Source organism: Serinus canaria, chromosome 18 (assembly GCF_022539315.1).
Source record: "Serinus canaria isolate serCan28SL12 chromosome 18, serCan2020, whole genome shotgun sequence".
Taxonomy (NCBI): domain Eukaryota; kingdom Metazoa; phylum Chordata; class Aves; order Passeriformes; family Fringillidae; genus Serinus; species Serinus canaria.
In genome coordinates, this window is record NC_066331.1 from 6,024,601 (window position 1) to 6,044,928 (window position 20,328).

General features: G+C 54.6%; 2 protein-coding genes across 3 annotated transcripts; both read right to left on the reverse strand.

Annotated features, from left to right (window-relative positions):
• Positions 1-555: 555 nt before the first annotated feature.
• On the reverse strand, positions 556-13,195 carry XYLT2 (xylosyltransferase 2). Its single transcript, XM_009094405.4, has 11 exons — positions 13,033-13,195; positions 7,696-8,167; positions 7,057-7,232; positions 6,544-6,746; positions 6,086-6,166; positions 5,719-5,935; positions 5,139-5,315; positions 4,035-4,297; positions 3,732-3,927; positions 3,011-3,344; positions 556-2,656 (listed from the first exon to the last, which is right to left on the reverse strand). The coding sequence occupies exons 1-11, from the start codon at positions 13,183-13,185 to the stop codon at positions 2,334-2,336; spliced, it is 2,595 nt and encodes an 864-aa protein (XP_009092653.2). The 5' UTR covers positions 13,186-13,195; the 3' UTR covers positions 556-2,333.
• Positions 13,196-15,250: 2,055 nt separating this feature from the next.
• LOC103819985 (CMRF35-like molecule 2) lies at positions 15,251-20,318 on the reverse strand. Of its 2 annotated transcripts, none has more exons than XM_050981308.1 (7): positions 20,141-20,318; positions 19,697-20,041; positions 18,811-18,877; positions 17,751-17,854; positions 17,162-17,235; positions 16,455-16,589; positions 15,251-16,181 (listed from the first exon to the last, which is right to left on the reverse strand). In XM_050981308.1, the coding sequence occupies exons 1-7, from the start codon at positions 20,178-20,180 to the stop codon at positions 16,047-16,049; spliced, it is 900 nt and encodes a 299-aa protein (XP_050837265.1). In that variant the 5' UTR covers positions 20,181-20,318; the 3' UTR covers positions 15,251-16,046. The 2 variants fall into 2 exon arrangements, with proteins under 2 accessions (XP_050837265.1, XP_050837264.1); XM_050981307.1 differs by having other exon boundaries at positions 18,811-18,946.
• Positions 20,319-20,328: the final 10 nt, after the last annotated feature.

The following is a 20,328-nucleotide window of genomic DNA, read 5'->3' on the forward strand; positions in this document are numbered from 1 at the left end:
GCGGGCTCAGCCCAGGGCTCCCCTTCGGACACGCGTCGGGGCCCGGCTCATCCGCGGGTGCCCCGCCCTCGTGCCGCGGTTAGAGTCCCGCGGAGCCGGCCGAGCGGCAGCCGGACCGTGGGTCACTGCCGAGATCAGCGGGCACGGGACAACCCCAGCGCTGCCCTGCTCATGCAGAGGCAAAGCTGGCCTGTGCAGCAGGAGGCTCCTGGCCCCGCAGGCAGCACGACCTGCCCGCTCATTAGCCGATTAACACCTTAATTAAGTGCCATGTCAACGCTAAGTATCAGGGTACCTTCAGGGCACTCGCTGCCAGGGTGTAACCAGACTCGGCCCACGGCTCCGTGTCACTGCCGAGCTCTCACTCTCCAGCCAGAGGCTTTGAAAACCCCAAGCTTGATTTTGGATTACACATCACCCATCTGAGGAAGGCGATCCTGCCCCACCATGCTCACAGACACTGTTCTGGTGCCCAGGAGGGATTTACACTCTCACCGGGTACGACCAAACTTCCCCCACCCATTCCATACCACCACAAAAACCGACACACCAAACTGTAGAGATAGAGATGTATTTGTGGTAATGTTGCATATTTAAGACAACTTTACGTAATGGTTCTGACACACAGTTTTGGCATCCTCCAGTGTGTAGCCTTACTCCCCCCACATTCCTCCACTGCCCCAAAGTACACCAAGTAGAAGTGGGTACAGGACAGGGGGACTGAGTGCCAGCAGGTACTTGCCCTCACACACAGAGGTCTCAGTCCCCTCCGTTTTACAGTACACACCTTGCAACACCCACATCCTTAGATTTGGAGACTGGGAGTGTCAAACCTGCTGGGCGGAGAGAGCTGGGACATGGAAGAAAAGTTAGGATGGCACGGGAGAAAAGTTAGGATCCATGGAGACAGCAAATCCCCACCAGCTCCTGAGACCCTGCTTTGAGCAGAGGGTTGGACCAGGTGGGCTCCAAATTGTCCCCAGCTGTGAAGTTTCTTCCCAGGATGAAACCAAACCCAGACTTCTCCTCAAACCCCAAGGACATCCTGTGGGCACTGCAGGGAAGGAGGATGCTTCACTGCAACCCCTCCCAAGAGGAGGTGGCGCCTCTTCCCTCTGGAGCAGTGGGAAGCAGAAACAGCAGAGGGAGGATGGGGCTGGCTGGACCTCATCTTGCTGCTTTGCTTTTTGCCCAGGGAAGCACAGTGGGTCCCGAAAGCTTCTGCCAACGTGGGAGAAGAGAAAAAGTCGGGTCAAGGAGCTGTGGCACAGGGCAGCCCTCCAGGCACGGCTCATCCGCAGCAGGACATCAGCCCTGTGGATGATATTTTGGCAGGGGATCAGGGCGTCCTTTTGCTGAAGTCGAGACAGAAGTGGCAGGGTCTACAGCACAGCTTGTCGGACCTGAACCACACACTGAGCACTCCCTGCTCACTGCTGCACAACACACCAGGGTTCCAGACATTTGGCATATCTGGGCAGCTGGCCCACAGTCTGGGGGCAGCTCTGCCTCAAGGCCAACAGGTTACAGGTCCCCAGCAGTCCTCAGCAGGAAATGGGCAAACAGCAAAACAATAACAATAATAATAATAAAAAAGGATGTAAACGACCCAGAACCCTATCCTGTAGCACCAGGACACCCAAGGGAACAAGGTATGTTACAGTCTGAGGGGAAACGGAGACACAGGGACTTCCCGACCAATGCGGGGTCTTGTCTCTATTGCACTTTGCATCATATATATTTCTATATATATATTTATAAAAATACAAACTAAAGGGCTGGGGTGGAAAGGATGAGATGTAAACCCTAAGCCAGCAGCAGCTCTGTGCACACGGCAGGTTTTGACTCATTCCGCTTCTCCCTATCCCCAGTCCCTCACCAGCCCACCAGGGCAGCAGCCAGCAACAAGGGCCCATCCTGCCAAGATCTAGTCTGCAGCTGGGCAGGATGCTGAGCTGGTCAAGAGCGTGCCCACTCAGCAGCAATCCCTCCCTCCCACATCACCCTTTCTTGAAGCTCCAAGGCCTGGAGTAACAAACACACAGCTTTTCCCAGGTGCCTGCCATGCCTCCACAGGGATGGCCACTCCAACACGCTCTCCCTGGCCAGCAAGGGCTCATTCCTGCAGAGATGGGCAAGACCCACCTCATGCCTCTCCCTCAGCCCAAAATACCCCACAGGAGAAGGTTTTCCCCTGCCTGGAGGTTCCCATTTTCTCTTCCTCGAGTGACTACAGTGCAAATGGCACAGGGTGATGTGGTCCAGAGAGAGCCCCCAAATCAGAAACGGAGGATGCTCCCTGCTCCCAAGGCTGCCCCCTCTGGCTGCTCCTGCTACCTCAGCCGCCCGTCAGGTTTGACAGGCCCCAGTTCTGATTTGGGGTCTGGGGAGAGGGAGCTCCAGGAGGTTTTGCTGCAGATCTCCAGGGAAGTGCAGGCAGAGGGGCTGCTGACACAGACATTTGCTGCGGACCAGAAGGTGCCGATGGCAGCATCCGCCCAGTCCTCCAGCTCCTTGCTCGTCAGCCGTGCCTTCTGCAGCGCATCCTCCTCTGCCACCTCGGAGCGTGGCAGGTTGAGGATCCCACCCAGGCCCTGGAAGTTCTGGTCCATGTACTCATTGCCGGGGGGGCCACCATGCAGCCAGTTGCTGTCATCTGGGAAGGAAAGGGAGAGAAAAGAGAGGGGATGAGCAGTGCAGCAACATTCTGGCACCCTGCAGGTCCTACTCCCAACTCCAGCTGGGGCACAGCACCCCATTCCTTTGCAACCCCAGCACAAGGAAAAGGATGCTGGTGCAGGAAGGATCTGACTGACAAGTGCCAATGGGCTCTCCACAGCTGCCAAGAGGATAGCTCAGTCTAAGGATTCACATGGGCAAGGGGCACCAGTGGAAGACTGGCTCCAGCCTGGTCATCAGCTGCAGCCCAGGGGCCAACACAGGGGGGAAGCATTTGGACTGCCCACAGGGACACCCTCCCATCCAGTCCCAAACTCCAGAGCATCCTCACCTTTCCTGAGAGGCTGCTTGCGATTGAAGGTCTGAGGCACCACCAGGAACTGGTTCTCCCCCAGAGGCTCCCAGAACTGGAGGAGGCGGATGGTCCAGATGCCAGGGCGCAGGGGGTGGTTGAGGGGGGGCTTGTACTGGGTGAACTCTGCCTCAACATCCACAGTGATGTCGTAGGAGGCAGCAATGACATAGGTGGGGTCAATCCACACCACCGTGGCCGTCAGGTTGGGGCCCCGTGACCACTTCTGCATAGCCACCGGTTCATCAAAAGGCCCCATCAAGCCTCCAAAATTGCGGAAGAGTCTTTCCTTGGGGTCCCACTCTGTGCCCACCTGGAGGGACAGGAAGCACAAGCAGTGTGGCACTGGGCAAGGAGACACTCAGCTGAGGTTCTGTATTTCACCTCCCCAAAACAGAGAACACATAAACCTTAGCATCCAAAGCAATGGACACTCCACGAATTACACACCAGAACTAATTCAGCTGTGCAAGGCCTCCTGCAGCTGCATGCACTGGATCTCACCTGCCTCTGAAAGATCCCCTGAAGGCCTATTAACCGACAATCAGCTCCTCACAAATAAACCAAACTTCCAGATAAAGGTTTATTTTCAGACACAGTGTCAGCTCTGTGTCCCTTCTGTCCCCATGGCAAACAGGTGGGGCAGAGGAGGAATGGCAGCACAGTGTGGGAAAGCCAGGGAGCAAAGTGCCAGATTTACCTGTAGGTTTTGCAAGCGGTTTGCCTGCCTTCCATGACTGGACAGCTTCAGAGCTCCTTGGGGCATCATCCACACCTCTAAGGATTCTGTCTGACCAGTTGCCAAATTTTGTACTTCCTGCATCACCAGATAACCCTGGAAACGGTCGTCATAGAAATATAAGTGTACACTGGAGGGGAAGCCTCGAGGCTCAAATCTAGAGAGATAAACAGAGAGGTTGCATATCTGAGCATAAGCATACTTCTAGCACAAGATAAAGGCCTCCATTTGGAGCCTGGGTTGAGACCACAGAAAATACCCCACCTGCAGAGCTTGTCAGCCTTGGCTGCTGGTGTGGATGAGGCTTTGTGGAGCCCCAGCCTGGAGAAGGCTGTATAGAAGGTGAGGGTGACATCGGTGAGACCGCTGAGCCCATCAACACGGTCGTAGACGTTTTCCCAGTAGGCCTTGAGGGCTGGGGTGTTGGCGGGGTAGCTGCCGTAGAGGTGAGTGTCCAGGATCTCCAGCACCTCCTGATTCACCGTCGACTCAAACTTGCGGGCAAAGAAGGTGGGTCTGGAGAGTTGCTGGAAGAGCACAGGCATTTCTAACAATGTTGGGGGCACCCAGTCTGCCCTCCCACTCCAGCAGGATCCATCCTACCCACTTTGCAGGCACAGGCTAAGGAGCAGCACAGCACAGCCAGCCTGAATGTGGGATCTTCTATGAAAGGATCAGTGGGAGCACACCAACAGTTACTGGGAATGCAGATGGGTCCCCATCTCTCCCACCACCTCCCCCTTTCTGTACCCAGAACTAGCCATGTGTCATCCAGCTCCTTTGCTGCAATCTTTATTCTGATGAGCCCCCACCCACCACACCCACTGCTAGCCCTGCATTAGCTCTGGCCAAGTGGCACAGCCTGCAGGAACAGTGTCTTGGGCTCTGCAAGCCTAGAACTGCTGGAAAATCCTGCCACAACTGCTCTTTTCAGGGCTGGCTCTATCTCCCTCAAGCCTGTGCTCAGGCCACATCCCCACGCACTGAGAGCATGGGGAGACGTTTCATCACAAGGCATTTTGACCTGCCAAAGAAACAGAACTTTGAATGGGTTTTACTAAAAAGGTATTTCCCTCAAGTGATACATTTGCAGGGAAAGAGCAGGAAAACAGGAGAGAAAGTCTAGGAATAGGAGCAATGCTGCAAGCAGAACCCTGGCTGCAGGGCAAGACAGTCAGGATATTCCTACTGCCTCTTTACAGACACATCTACACTGAGCCCCACTGGGGAACCTGATCATGCTCCAGTCTCTTGTGGGGACATACACAGCAGCCGGCACTGCAGACTGGGGTGCCTGCAGGACAGCCCAGAGAGAAGAGGACAGGGAGGAGGGGAAAGAGCAGGAAGAGAAAGGAGGATCTTTTTCACCTGTAGCCGAAGGAAGTCCTGGGGTTTGAAGTCATTTGGGGAGCACCCGCACCAGTCGACTATGTGTTTATATTGGCACTTACAGCCCAGCTTCCGGTTCCAGTTGGTCACTCGGAGGTTGTTATCGACCAGCGTCTCACAGGCGTGGCTGTTCTCCAGGACCGTGTGGAAGAAGGACTGTGCAAGGCAGAAAAGGGGCAGCACACCCAATGGGATGGAGGATAGGTGGTTAATAGAGACCCCCACCCACAGAGGAGAAGGGCAGACCTCAACTGCTACTGAACAGAAGCTTCCCCATTCCCAGTAGAGGGCAACACTTAAGGGACCAGGATTGCATCAGTCCTCATCTGGCCCAGAGGGTGGCTGGACCTAAAGCTGGCTTGTATGTAAGCATGACCCCTGACCTACCTGCTCCTCTCTTCCCTCTTTCATACCTAAATCTGGAAAAGGGGAGGCACAAAACTGCCTGAACAGAACCAGCAACACCCTTTGCAGGTACTCAGAGAAGGGATGAAGTGGGAAAGATGTGTTAAGCACAGTGGGAAGAAAATCTGTCCTGTGGCTCACAGCCAGCACCCACCTCAGCTGGCAGGAGTGTGTAGGTGTAGAACTGGCGCAGCTGGGACACCAGCTGGTCCTCAGCATAGACCACATACTCCACAAAGCTGCGTGTCAGCGAAAACCAGTCAGAGCCCCCGTCCACCACGATGCCCTCGGGGATGTGGCGTTCGCCCAGTCGCCACATGTGGGAGTCACACTCATGGAACAAGCGGTCCAGGCCCTGCTTCTTGATAAACCTGGGCATGGGGATGAGGAGTTAGGAGTGTCAGCCACCTTGCTAAGTACAGATGCAGAACATCCCCTCCCTTCCACAGCTGTTTCAGTTCTTTTCTGAAATCCCTTCTTTTTTGTTCCTCCAGTTCAGCTCTGCCTCTAGCTGAGATTACCTGGCATTGTCTCGGCCATGTGACTTCAGGAAGTTCTTATCTCGGTATTTGGACAGGAACATCACCAGTTCATCATTGGTCCTGAGGTAGAAATCAGGAATCATTAATGCTCCTGGGGTGAAGCAGCCCAGTAAACATTCATTCTGCAAGAGCCATTAGAAACAAAAGAGACACAAGAGACACAAGAAACCCAAAGACACAGACACAACCCCTGCTGTCCCATGCTTCACATGCATATTCTCCTGCAATAGCCAGACCACAGGAAAAAACAGCTTTGGAGGTACTTGCTGGGCTCCTCTGCATACATGGGTCCAGCCCGGCCCCAGAGCATCATCACCAGCACATGGGTGCAATCCCCAACCCCATCTCCCTCAGCTCCCTGCTCCTCCCAAGGTTTCTGCAGCATCACACAGCCCCAGCACCTCCAGCCCCCTCCCCTGCCCCAGTAAGGCACTCACCTTGTGGGGTAATCAGTGGCACTCAGATTGATGAAGAAGTCCCAGGGCCACTCAGACAGTTCCAGCAGGTCCTTCATGCTACGCAGGTACATCTTCAGCAAACTAGCACCTCCCCAGATGGTCACCATGCGCCAGGGTGTCACACGGATGTTGGGGTAGTGCCGGGCCAGCTCCACAGCCTCGCGATGGAGGTAGTTGGAGCGCTGCCAGGGAACATGGCTCACCCTCAGCAAGGAGCGCATCCTCCAAGGGCCCTGTTTTCCTTGCCACCCGGAGTCAGCCCTTGTAGCAGCCTCCACAAGGAGAGAAGCATCAAACAGGGCAGGGGGGATAGATCCTGCTTCCCTGGGGTTGCAGAAGTAGCAGCAGAGAGTCACAGCTCCACAGCAGCGAGGACTAACCCTATCCAGCCACTTTCCTCATTCACCACCACCCATGTCTCAGCTCTGCTCCCTTTTCCAGGGACCGATGGAGCACTTTTAGCACCCACTCCCCCTCACCCCTGCCACACACCTTGTCAACGTGGATGTAGAAGAAGTGCTGTTGGTGGTATACGGCCTTGATGAGCCGCTTCAGCTGGCGGATGGCCCTGCCGTGCACCACCAGCATGTAGGCAATGCGCACAGGCTTGCTGGGGGGGCCCTGCTGTAGCCGGCTTTCGTCCCACTGGATCACAGGGCTGACCTTGCCTGCATGGGGAGGGAGAGGGGTGTTAGCCACCCCCATCCTTGGTACCTCCTACCTGGAGCTCCTGAGCAAGGCAGGGGACAGCAGGGAAGCACTCAGCCTCAGGCAAATCCCAAACTGGCTGCAGTGCCAAGGCATGGCGGCACATGCAGCCCCTTGGGTTACACTGATGGGGGATTCTGGGAAAGGGGGTGTCCTCCCCTGGTGCCTCAAAACAGAAAATGCAGCTGGGCCTGGCTCTGACCCCTGTAGAACTGCAGACTGGGATGAACAGCCCAACTTAAGAAGGCTGCCACAACTTTGACTGGATTTTGACAGAGACAGAGGTAATCTGGGAATTAGTGACAGACTGAGGCTGCTGTTTGCCAGGTGGGACAGTTTGATGACATAAGGAAGGTGGCCTACCAGCCTCCCTGGGATATTCCTGATGCCCAGGGTGACCAGGAGCACTCCAGCAGGACTCACCTGAGAGCTGGCAGTGGCGAGGCACAAACTGGGGCATGAGGCTGCCAGCCCGGTGCAGACACACCACGTTGGCAATCTCCTGTTGGCACTGCTTGCTGCTGGCCCGGGCCAGCGCTGACAGGGCATCTTTGCCCGTGATTTCACACTTGGGGGTGAAACTGTTCTCAGTGGGCTGGGGAGCCCCCTCCACGCTGCCTGTGTCACCCTGCTGGAAGATGGCCAGCTGGGCCTCCCCATGCAGCTCTGTCAGGTTCCTGTGGCTGGAGGAATCCAGCATGGCCGGCAGCCTCCATCCTGGTTTGTGCCTGGCTGTGACCGCTCTCACCACCTTGGACACCATGGCCCCGGGGCTGTCCAGCCGGCCCCGCCATCGGCCATGCTTCCGGCTGGCGCTGCTCCGGCGCCCAGCAGAGCTGTCCGAGTCCTTGGAGCCATCGCTGCTCTCGGGAAACCCAGCTTTTTTCTGCCGCTCCTGTTGCAGGTTCATGAGGATGCAGAAGAGAGGACAGACAGCATTAACTCAGGCCTGCTTCTCCCTCTATCTATCAGCATGCTCCTCAGAGCACCCATTCCCAGTCCCCACAGCGCTCAATGCTGCAGCATGACAGGTGCTCCAGGAGCAACCACTGTGCAGCACAGAACATTACACAGCGCCTTCATCACTCAAAACCCCAGACTAAGACCCAACAGCAGCCCCCTGCCTATGCCCCCATCATGAAGATAGCAAGACAGTCTCACTCTCTGTGGTTGGGCTGCAGACTAAATGGACAAAGTGGGTTGTGTCTGCACCAGCCACCCTCTGAGGTCTGCCCACCTGCAGGGACATCCCTGATGCTGGAGATGAGCACGGGGCTGTACTTGCTGGTGATGGTTATTTCATTGTGAGATTATTGGACCAACTCTTCTATGCTATGACCATGCTGCGAACCCAAGCCCAGCACAGGAAGAGTCCCAGGCAGCCACAGCTGTGCTCTCTGGGCTGAAAGCACTGGACAGGAATAGACTAAGACCCTGCCCATGCACCCCTCCCTGGACCCTGGCTCCCCATGCTGGGCTGGGGCAGGCACTGCCATCACCACCTTCCCTAAAAATGCACTCACAAGCCCTCCAGTGGACCCAAGCAGATGTGTAAAGGGAGCACTTAATTATGCTTCGTTACCTCTGCCAGGCTGGCTGGACAGCAGAGACAGTCAGCCTTGGGGAGAGCAGGGAGTTGGGAAGTTTGGATGCTGCTCTTGTGGGAAAGAATTTTCCCAGTGAGTGTACCCGTGATGTCAGGGCCATGTGCTCCAGCCCACTGCCAGCACTCCCGGATGACAGGCAGGCAGCTGCCTGCTCCAGCATAACCTCCCAGGGCTGTTTCACAGCACCCCCAAGCTCTGACTGCCCAGCAGTTGTGCCAGGCACCATGTGGAGCTGTAAGGAACAACCATGGTTACTCCTGAGCAGCGGCATCTCACAGGATGGACACATGCCTCAGAAGGACAGCAGGACTGAACTAGCCCCTAGCACAAGACTCCCCTGAGGGTGTAGCTGCTGGGAAGGTCACAGCCAGGAGAAAGCACAGAGTGAAAAGGCTGGAAAGCATTTGGTGTGATCTGCCCATTTCAGAGACCCCAGACTACCCATGCCGTGCTGGCACAGTCATGGCCAAAGCACTGCTTAAATCCCAAAGGGTTGGTTCAGCAGGGATCAGCCAAGCCTGCCTCCACCCAGTCAGGCGTCACAGGCAGCCCAAGACAGGCAGTGAACCCTTCATTAGTCACCATGCAGGACCATCTGCCCCAGAGCTAGAAACCTGTTTTCCTCACAGAGCATCACAGGAGAGGGCAGCCAGAAGGCCACAAGTGAGGAGAGAGTATCTTCCATGTTCCTGCAGGAAGAGACTTGCTGATCCCACTCACATCCTCCACTCCCCAACACACCTGACTGTGGGGACACCCCCTATTCAACACCCACCCATGGTTACAGTCCTGCTCATCTGCCTGGAAGGAGCCCTGTTCCCAGCTCAGAAGAATGCCTGGCTGCCTTTCCCAGTAGGGAAGTTGTTAGAAGCATTGCCAGCCCTTCCAGAGCTGCCAGCCAAGGAACTCAAGGGTTTTCAAGTATTGCAACACAGCAGAGTGATCCCTCCACCCCAGCCTGGCAGGGAATGGCTCCAGCCACATTGTTCTGCTGTATTTAAGACCTGTGTGGGACAGTCAGTGAGGCTCCCCATCGCCTCCCTCTGACACAAAGATGACTCCAGGCACCAGCCAGAGCTCACTCAGAATCACAGAATCATTTAGGTTAGAAACACTCGCCAGGATCACACAACTGTTAAACCCCTGTCAAAGCCACCACTAAAACATGTCCCCAAGTGCCACATCTACCCATCTTTTAGATACCTCCAGAGTCTGCAACTCCACCACTTCCTCATCTAGCCTGTTCAAGGGCTTCACAGCCCTTTTGGTGACAAAGTTTTTGCTAATATCCCACCTAAACCACCCTGGTATAACTTGAGGCCATTTCCTCTTGTCCTATTGCTTGTTACTGGGGAGACTTGTCCTGTTCTGCCTCCCCCAATGTGACACTGCTACCCTAGAGTGAAACAGAGCCATGGGTCATGCATCTACCTGCACCCCATCCCTTGCACAGGTCCCACTGTGCCACTGGGAGGAGTAGAACTAACATCACCTGGTTTCTGCAGGATTCCCTCTCTGGCTGTCTGACTGGTTTCTGCCACATACCAGCACTCATCAGACAAAACCAGCACCAAAATGCTCCAAAGTCATCAGGGGAATCCCAAGTTAACATGGCTGGAGTAAGTCCCCTAAAAACAAACTCTTTGGCAGGAAAAGTAACTATCAAGGAACCTCTTCTCCAGAAGAAAAGACACTTCATAGGAAGCTTCTCTTGCGGCCACAGCACACAGAGGATACCAACACACAAGCCCCAGAGAGGTGCCACCTTCTTCCTGGACAAAGACAGGAGACTAAGTGGCTAAAACATTACAGTGACAGATTCTCTTCTCCACCCACAAGGTAACTTTGAGGTTTGAGTTTTACTGGTGCCAACTCCACCACGGACTAAGAGTTTCAGGAAGCTCATGTGCTCATTCAGGAGCTGTGGGTATCACAATGACAGAGGCAGGATCTCTCTGGTCTCTCAGGCTCCCACTTCTATGGGGAGACACTCATGCTGATCACAGCAGAAGTGGGAATTTCCTCTCTCATCCATCAGTCTGGATAGGGATTGTGTTGTTTGATCCTGATGGAACAAGATTAATTTGGTTTCCAGGAGGAAACACAGTGCTGACTTGGGCAGATGGAGACAAAACCAAATACTCCTGGTCTGCACTCCATAACAAATCTGCTTGGTAAACAGAGGGCACCTTGCAGGACCCAAAACAGGGCTTGGGAAGAGAACTGATAGATCCAAGAAGCACAGCCAGCTTCACAGCACTTCCAGGACTTGAGTGTCTTTTTCTTTCTCCACAGCCAGTCACAGCCTATTCATGGTGGGGATGAGCTTTGTCCATTAGTGGGAAGGAGCTATTTACTATGGCAATTAAAAAATACCAAACTTCCACGAATCCTTTCCCTGCAAGGTCAGACTCTCCTGGGACTGTTCCTCTGGCTTTACCAGAAACGCCCTTAGCGAAATGGTGTCTCCTCTAGGTCTGGCCAAAATCAGATGGCAGGATGGCACAGAAACCAAGAGCTTTGCATTTTATAAGAATTAAAGGTTAAATGGACTTTTCCCAGGCTGTCTGTGAAGCTAAGGATGGTTCTTGTCTTCTCCAAAGAGGCTTGTCAATTCCCAGGACTGCTGGTGGTGAACCAACTCCTCTCCAGGAAAGGGGACACATGGCCAAACCTGTTTGGCTGCCCAGCTCAGTTTTGGGGTGAGACATGGGGAAACCAGGCAAGGACCAAGGCAGAATGAGCCAACCCAGGAGGCTGTGAAGGGCAGGAGCAGAGAACAGCAGACAAGCAGTGCAGGATGGTATAGAGGGAAGGAGAACCCGGGACGGGTGAAATACTTTGATCAAGGTTACAGAACAGGCAAAGGACCAGCTGGGCACTCCCTGGTGCCAGATCAGTCTGCTCTCATGCTTCCAGTGCCTCCAGATCATGATCCTCTCCTTGCTGCATTCATTCCCTGGTGCTGTCTTGGTGATGGGCATATGGCAGCACATGAGGGTGCTCATGGCCATTTCCTGTGGCCCAGGAGGAGGCCTAAGGCTGGGAATTCACCTGCTGAATGAATGGTGTCACTCTAGAGACCTTCCCCACTGCAAGGGGCTGCCTCATTCGCCTTCTCACCTCTTTGCTCTCAAGGCCTTCTAGACCTGCTGATCATGAGATCACCCTCCACATCAGGGAGGCAATAGGAGGCTTCAGCCACTGGTCCACACAGACATAGTAGACCTGGACACAGTCTGGGCAGTTCCCAACAAATAAACAAATCCAAATTAACAACCCACAGGTGGGAGCTTTGTTTGAAGGTGGCAGCAATGTGTTTCATCAGCCTGGGTCCTCTTTGATACCTTCTCTGTGCCTGACCTTGGGCAAAATCCTTCAGCAGACCATGCCTCAGTTTCCCCACACTCACAAGAAAGAAGTAATGCATTTGGCCTTAGCAGGGCGTTCTAGTATAAAGACATCAGCGACTCCAAAAGGTCCTTGTACTCTCTCACTTCACAGGAATTAATAACTCTCACCAGAACAGCAACATAGGAGCTGACACAAAACTGCCAGCTCTCTGAACTCCATGTTTTTTGATCAGGTGTCCCTGATCCCAGTTTCCCCAAACCACAAGTGCAAGATCCCCATCAAGCCCCCCACACTCCCCACTCTATATCAGACCTGAAACAAACCCCCTGAGCCACAAGCTCCCCTTCTCAGGTGCTGTGACCCTGCACCGCTGCAGCCAGGAGCCCCCAGGCAACCTCCCTTTGCCCACCCCATCGCCAACACCTTCAGCAGCCGGAGGCTGCAGGACCCCCCACCCCAGGAAGCCCATCCTGGGTCTGGGCCCTGCCAACCCCACAGAGCCCACCCTCTTTGTCCCCGTGAGCAGGGGGACACTCGCTACCCTCAGGGCACTGTCCCTCCCAAGGGCTCCCCCACGAAAGCCCCCTCCCAGCACCCACCGCCCTCCCATGACACCCAGGCCCTCGGCCCACCTCGAGCCCCTCAGGCCTCCTCGGTCTCCCGCGTCGTCCTCAGCCCCCTCACGGCCGCCCCAGTCCTTTTATCGCCCTCCTTCAGCACGGCCCACACCTCCTCCCCACCGTCCCCCCGGCAGGCCCCGGCCGCCCCCCTCCCTCCCTCCCTCCCTCCCGCGGCACACCTCGGCCAGGCCCTCCTCATCGAGGCCGGCGGAGCTCCAGAGGACGAGCCCCTGGAGCAGGAGGATGGCGAGAGCCGTGGCGGCCGCCAGCCGATAGCGCCGCACCAGCTTGCGCGCCCGTCCGCCGGCTAACATCGCCCCGCTGGCCACCATGGCCCGCCGCGCCGCCGCCACAGCTGCGCATGCGCGGGCACGGAGGGGCGGGGCTAGGATTGCGCTGTGGGCGGGGCACACGGCGGGGGCGGGGACTGTGAGAGAATGTGAGCGCGTAAATGTGAGGGAATGAATATGTAGGTAATTAATGTGTGTAAATGTGAGGGAATGAATGTGAGTGTGAGCTAATTAATATGTGAGTTAATTAATGTGAGTAAATGTGAGAGTGAATGAATGTGAGTGTGAGCTAATTAATGTAAGTAAATGTGAGTGAATGAATTTGAGTGTGAGTGAATGAGTGTGAATGTGAGTGTGTTAAATGAGTGAATGAATGTCTGTGGGTGTGCAAATGAATGTGTGGGTGTGCAAATGAATGGGAGACAATGTGAGTGTGAATGAGTGTGAGCGAATATGAGTGAATGTATGTGGGACTGTGAGTGATGTGAGTATGCACTGGGGTGCACATATGGTTGTGTGTGGCCACCTGTGCACTGCTGTGTGTACCTGTGCCACTGGTGTCAACCCCCCTGCCATGGCAGGGACACCTTACACTACCCCAGGTTCCTCCAAGCCCTGTCCAACCTGGCCTCGGACACTTCCAGGGATGGGGCAGCCACAGCTTTTCTGGGCACCCTGTGCCAGGGCCTCCCCACCCTCCCAGGGAACAATTGCTTCTCAATATTCCATCTAACCCTGCCCTCTGGCACTGTGAAACCATTCCCCTTGTCCTGGCACTCTGGGCCCTTGGTCTAAGTCACCCTCCAGCTCTCTCAGACCCCCTTTAGGCACTTGAAGGGCCTTTAGGGGCTCTGAGGTCTCCTTGGAGCCTTCTCTTCTCCAGGCTGAACACCCCCAGCTCTCTCAGCCTTTTTCCTGTGAAAGCTCCTGGGGGGGGGGGGGGAAAGTATTTCAGCAGAAGAAATAGGAAGCAGTGGCTGGGTGGTGATAGCAGCTCCTGGGAGTTCTATGACCTCCTGTGAGCTTTGTGGGCAGATTCTGCTGATAAAGCCAAGGGAACACTGCAGCCTCAATGCCTCTGAGGGTTTTAAGAGGAAGAGCTTTAGCTAACAGGGGCCTCCCCAGGCTGCTGAAGGGTTCTGAGCAGCCTGCTGAGCTCTAGGAGGACTTCCCCTTTGATAGCAGCAATTTAGACCGTGCCTCAAGAACTGAGAGCAACAAGATTGCATCAGCATCTCCACACCAGCAGGAAAAGGCTCCCTACCTAGAATTCTTTAGGCTGCAAAAGACCCCTAAGAACATCAAGACCATCCATTTACCCAGCACCACCAAGGCCACCACTAAACCATGTCCCCATATGCTACATCTACATGTCTTTTAGATCCCTCCAGGGATTGTGACTCTACCATTTTCTTTGCAGCCCTGGAAGAAATTTTCACTAATATCCAATCTAAACCTCCACTGGCACAATTCGTGGAGCTGTTTCCCCTTGTGGCACCCTGTTTCCCTTGTCCTGTTGCTTGTAACCTGAGTGAAGAGACCAACCAGCACTTGACTACTACCTCCTTTCAGGTATCTATAGAGAGTGAGAAGCTTCCACTTCAGCCTCCTCCTGGTTGTGATATAAATCAGCATCCCTGCCCTGAAACCAGACCCGTTGCAAAAAGCTACAGTGCCCAAATTCTCATGGCAAGGGTGAATTCACCTCTTTGTGCAAAACCACTAGCATTGGAACCATGTAAGAGCTCAGGTTTTCTGCTCCCAGCCCATCACAAAAGGAGACCCATCACTATGGCCTGTTTTTTGTGGGAGTGGATGGATAAATTGCCTGGCACTGGGCTGGAAAAGAGTGAACACTCATGGGGGAGGGCACCAGCATGACAGGGGCAAGACTACATGGACTGTTCCAGGAAGGAGTGATGCTGCAGCAGCTGATGGTGGGGCTGTGGGTTTGTGCTGGAAGCCCAAGAGTCCTTTTGCTTAAAGATCTGAGTTCTCACACTGCTGGGCACCAGCAAGGGGCTGGACCTACTTTCAGGGGGACACTCTGCAACAAACCCTTTAGCAGGTGGGAACCTTTTGTACAAACACAGTCACACACCACGGCTGATGCTGTCAGATTATTTTTGTCACTGATAAAGCAGCAACAGTTCACACAGGAAGTATTTAGTGGGTGCCAGAAAAAAAGTTATCAGCAAAGCAGAGAAGAGCAAGGTGATGGTTACAGCCCATCTGTGTGCTCCTAGGCTGGGAGTCCTTGGGAGTGGTGGGAGAGAAGGAGCAAGAGCAAACTACCCGGGGTTGTGTGGTACCAGGGGTTAGGGCAGATGCCATTTCTGCACCAAGATCCTGATACACCTCACCCTCTACATGAGCACCCCATGCAAATGCTCTTGGATGTAACATTTCCCACTGTCCTGGTTCCCAGAAGCTGCCAGCTGGCATTAGTATGAAAAAATGTCAGTCTGAGGTGAACAGTGGGTTTGGGAGCCACAGCCCACATGAGCAACGCAGCCAAAGGAGCAAGTGGGATGACTGATGAACAAAGGGAGCCAGCTCACCCACCTGCCCAGCCTCACCTCCCCTGCCCACCTCTCCCACACCCTGCCTGGTGGGTCTCTGGCCTGGACTACCCTACTACAAGGGGGAGAGCATTATTCCCAGCACCACTGCTGTACGGATGAGGACTCCAAATCGCATTTGCAAAGGCAAGACTTTATCTTCAACCCTCTCTGTGCCTCCACACAACCTCATCCTCTCTGATGTTGCCTCAAAGAAACATGAAAGTCTCGGAGAGCAACAGCTCTGCTATCGAGCTGGCTCCTGCCTGAACAGAACATCAACCCCATGTCTTCTGTGCAAGTCTCACTGGTGCTGCCAGCAGCAGGAGCAGCCCATGGGGCTCATCTACCCCACACTGTGCTGTAGAGCTCTTCGCTGGGACGTGGAGCTGATGGCATGTTGGCATAGATCCACTCCTGCTGCGGCATGGGCTTCTGCACTCTGGCATATAACGCCTCTCTTTCTTCTTCCAAAAGCTGGGAAAGGAGGGAGATAAACAAAAACATCCTTCATGGGGCTGCTCCAGGAAAACACAGTCTGCTGGAACCTCTCTGTGATGTTTTAAGCACCCAGTGACCAGAGAGGGAACCCACATTAGCCAGGGTCACTTTGACCCAGGTTTGGCATTTCCCTTTGCAATCCTCTCCTTCCCCACACAGCCCATCCTGCTGCTCATTCTGTCACCTCACCCACCCACTTCAGCTTTCCTCCCACCGCCTCCAGCTTGGCAGTGCTTGGCATTCTCCTACCTGAGCACTCTGTCTGACCTCGATGTACTCCACTGGGAGCGTTTCCAGGCGGTGGAAAGCCTCAGCACTGCTGCACTGGCTCTCAGCCGTGCCCGGGCTATGGTCAATGTCCGCATAGTTCAAGGCTTCTGCTCCCTGGTAGAGAAGGATGAGCTCTTACCCTGCTGCCACTCACTGCCTGCATCCACAAGGGTGGGAATATCTCCCACCCTGCTGCCTGTCCTGATGGGTGCTGAGATGGCTGCAGGGGCACTGGATGGAAATAAAAATTGAAGCAAGGGCGGGCTCAATTCCCCAGGGGAATTCTTGTGACACCAGCCCCTCCTCAAGAGCTGGCAAGCAAAAAATCAGAAAATACTTTCCAAACAGTAAGCAAGGAGCAGCTACACTGCAGCACTTCAGGTGTGATTTGCTGCAGGTTCCCAGGGCTGTTTCACCCAGAGAAGTAGCTCCCATGCTTGGAGAGGCTTGGAGAGAAACCTCTCAGATCAATCCTAAATTCCTTTCCCAGGAATACTCTGTGATAGCCACAGAAAGTCCCTGGTTGTGTCTTTCTGTTGGCAAGCAGAGCCCAAAGGATCCCTCCCAGCCTACAGTGCCATGAACCTGGCTGAAAGCAGCAGCTCTGGCAGCTGGGGGTGCAACGTTTCCCCTCTTCATGTGAACTTGGAGCACAGAATCTCAAGAACTCATGAGGTTTTCCTTACTGTATGTGACATGCTGCAAGTCCCGTCCATCTCCATGGCTGCTCCAGAACAGGCTGGATGAAGCATGGATGTGGCTGGACATGAGTGAAAACAGAGGAAAAGAAACATATTGAGAAACTGCACTGCCACTGCAAATCTTGCTATAAAGCAGGACAGGAACTTGACACGCCATGAGCCATACAAACTGAAGCAGTTCTTCAAATAAAGCCAGACCCCACATGCCAGCTGGAAATATCCTCTCCTGTCCCTCCCCATCCTTCACACTGGCCTTAAACTTTGCATCAAGCCTAGTGTAAGCCTGGCCCACGCAAGTGATGGTGCCCAGACAAACTCAAGCAGATTCTGTGCCCAGCAGTACCCACCCCAAGGGCTGTCATTCCCTGCTCCCAGGGGACAATACACATGGGATGGACCCACTGCTCCCTTGAAGGAAGGAGACCTCCCTGGAGGAGGTCTCAATGATGGACTGAGGAACTGGATGATCACGAAGGGAATGGGGTAGGAAAAAGAAGCAGGGAGAAAAATAAGGGAAGCAGAGAAGGCTCTGTTACAGAAACAGGATGTGTGTGGCACTGACAATTTCACTCACCCTTCTTCTTCCTGGAGAGTATTACTAGAACACCAGCAGCCACTGCAAGCAAAAAAAGGACCACAATGATGGCTGGCGTGAGGATGTGCTCAATCACGTCCAAGCTGCAAGAAAAAAAGAATGAAGAAGACAATTTATGTTGTCATGCTTCTCAGGATGAACCAGCATGGAGCAGGGTTGCAGGAAGCAGCTGTGGGTGACATTGGAAGTAGCTGTGGCAGTAGAGTGGCAGGGCTTGCCCATCAGAGCAGGCATGGGATGGTCAGGCTGCCAGCTGGGCAAGGAACAGAACAAACCAAAAAGTGCAGAAGCAAAAGGATGCTTGGGTCTGAGAGCCACTGTGCCTTCAGTGATTTAAGGATGGATTCCTGCATTTGCTCTGGTTTAACTTCACTCTGTGTTAACCTTGTTTGTAATGGGCAAGCAGAAAAGGGTGAGCCAGCACACCCTTGAGTGTGCTGATGGGGAGTCTCAGCTTTGTCTGCTGATGGCATCACCTCCAACAGGCAGGAGAGAAGGGGGGAAGACCTAACTCTCTGGTCTCATGCTTTTTCAACTTTCTCTACCAGGCTGTGTGTAACTACAAAGAACAGGACACTGGGCAGCACTTGGCTTCCCACAGTCTCACTGAGTTTTGGGGAAGGAAATGGGGTCGGTATTGCAGGCAGAAACCACTTCTCCCATGTGACTAGAGGCACTGGAATTACCATCATAGAATTAGGGAATGATTTGGGTCAGAAGGGACCTTAAAGATTATCCAGTTCCAACCCTCTGCCACAGGAAGGGACACCTTCCACTAGGCCAGGTTGCTCTGAGCTCCATCCAGCCTGGCCTTGAACACTTACAGGGATGGGGTATGCACAACATCTCTGGGCAACCTGTGCCAGGGCTTCACCACCCCCAGAGAGAAGAATTTTTCCATGTGGAGTGGTCTCTAAAGGCAAAAACAGGAGGTCTGGATCCTTAAGGGAGGTGTGAAGAGTCTGATGGTTGCAGGGCTCCAGCAGCATTAGAGAGCTCATGGAGGAAAGTGGCTGCTGTAGGCAGAGCTGCTACTCACAGTTGAGGGGTGGAGGGATTTGATGTTGATTGCAAAATTTCTCCCTGAGAAATTGTCTGTGTGTGGCCTGTTACAGAGAGAATGAGACCAGAGGATGTGGTGGTCACATAGGTCGATGATGGGTGGGTGGAAGGAGCTGTAACAAAAAGAGGAGAGGCATGGTTGATCTCTACAGAGAAAAATGCTGTGGGTTTTGCAGTGAGTCAGAAGTGACATAAGTGCTGTCACAGGAGGAGAAGCTGTGTCCCCTCTGCCACATCCAAAGGACACATCTTGAGGTCAGAGTGCTGTAAGACCCTTACTCTGCCCACAAGGCTTTTCACAGTCTCAGTCCCCCCCAGAAAATGCACAAAACAGATTCACCCTGCAGAAAGGGGTCTGGGCACCCCATGCCCAGTTTAGTACGAGCACAGCAACAGCACATATATATTGTCCTGCTCTGCAGGCTGACCCCTGGCAAGGCAATGGAGAGGGATGTTTCCGAAGCCCAGGACCTGGTGCTCAGAGGTGCTGCCTGTCCCAAGTGGGAAATGGAGCAGTGCAGTGCAATGATGAACACCAGTGTTATACAGGAAGGCAAGGAGGGCACGGAAAACACCAGCAAGAGCTAATAAAGAAGAAAAGCAGGCACGGAGAGCACAGTACACCACAATAATGGGAGATGGCTAATCTGGAGGGGGGCAAAGAAGGAGCACTGGGTAGAACAAAGAAGAGAAAATGAGTGATTGTGGCACCTACTGCATTCTGGTGTCACACCCTGGGGCTGTCCCACGTACATGGGCACCCATCAGCTCCAAGCTCCCTACATTGCAGCCCCTGCTCCAAGCAGCAGGAGGAGGACACATCGATGCTGCATCAGGGGGCCCTGGAGCCCTCAAGTACTGACCTGAGAGCACGATCACCTCCACATCAGCACTCCCATCACGCAAAAGTGCTCCCGTTCGCACCCCACAGCGGAAGGTGCCCGCGTCCTCCTCGGACAGACCATCCACTGTCACCGTGAATGCCCGGTGCGTGCGGTTGTCCCGGATGGAGAACCGGCCCTGCCGCACCTCGGGCTGCGACTCCGAGGTGATGACGATGTCCTTACCACAGGTAAAACCAAACGTTCTACTAGGTATGCACCAGAATTTCGGGAACTTCTCCCAGTCCGGGTGGTACGTGCAGGTGACCGACAGGGAACCCCCCAGGAATCCCCCGACCGTGCCGGGCCCCGTCACTGCCGCGCAGCCTGTGGAGACACACGGAGCCGCGGGAGTGCAGCCGCCGCAGCGGCACCTCCAGCCCGACGGGGCCGCCCCAGCAGTCTGGGGCTCCGGCGCAGCCTTACCTGGCAGCAGAGCCCAGGCGAGCAGAGGCAGGAGCTGCATGGCCGCTGCGGGACACCGGGGCTCAGCGTGCGGCCGCTCCCGGCTGCTCTCGGCGGAGCTCGGCCCGCCCCCGGGGCCGCCCCAGCTACGCGATCACCCCGTCGGGGTGGAGAAGGGGAACCCGGGACTGCTGGGCGCTGGGGGCCGC

Coding starts and splice junctions, on each gene's coding strand:
- XYLT2 (XM_009094405.4), bottom strand. CDS start 13,185: ATGGTGGCCAGCGGGGCGATGTTAGCCGGCGGACGGGCGCGCAAGCTG. Junction 6,167..6,543: donor GCCACTGATTACCCCACAAG/GTGAGTGCCTTA, acceptor TTTCTACCTCAG/GACCAATGATGAACTGGTGA. Junction 4,298..5,138: donor AGGACTTCCTTCGGCTACAG/GTGAAAAAGATC, acceptor GTGCTCTTCCAG/CAACTCTCCAGACCCACCTT.
- LOC103819985 (XM_050981307.1), bottom strand. CDS start 20,180: ATGCAGCTCCTGCCTCTGCTCGCCTGGGCTCTGCTGCCAG. Junction 18,947..19,696: donor GGAGGTGATCGTGCTCTCAG/GTCAGTACTTGA, acceptor TTTTTGTTACAG/CTCCTTCCACCCACCCATCA. Junction 17,855..18,810: donor AATCCCTCCACCCCTCAACT/GTGAGTAGCAGC, acceptor TTTTTCTTGCAG/CTTGGACGTGATTGAGCACA.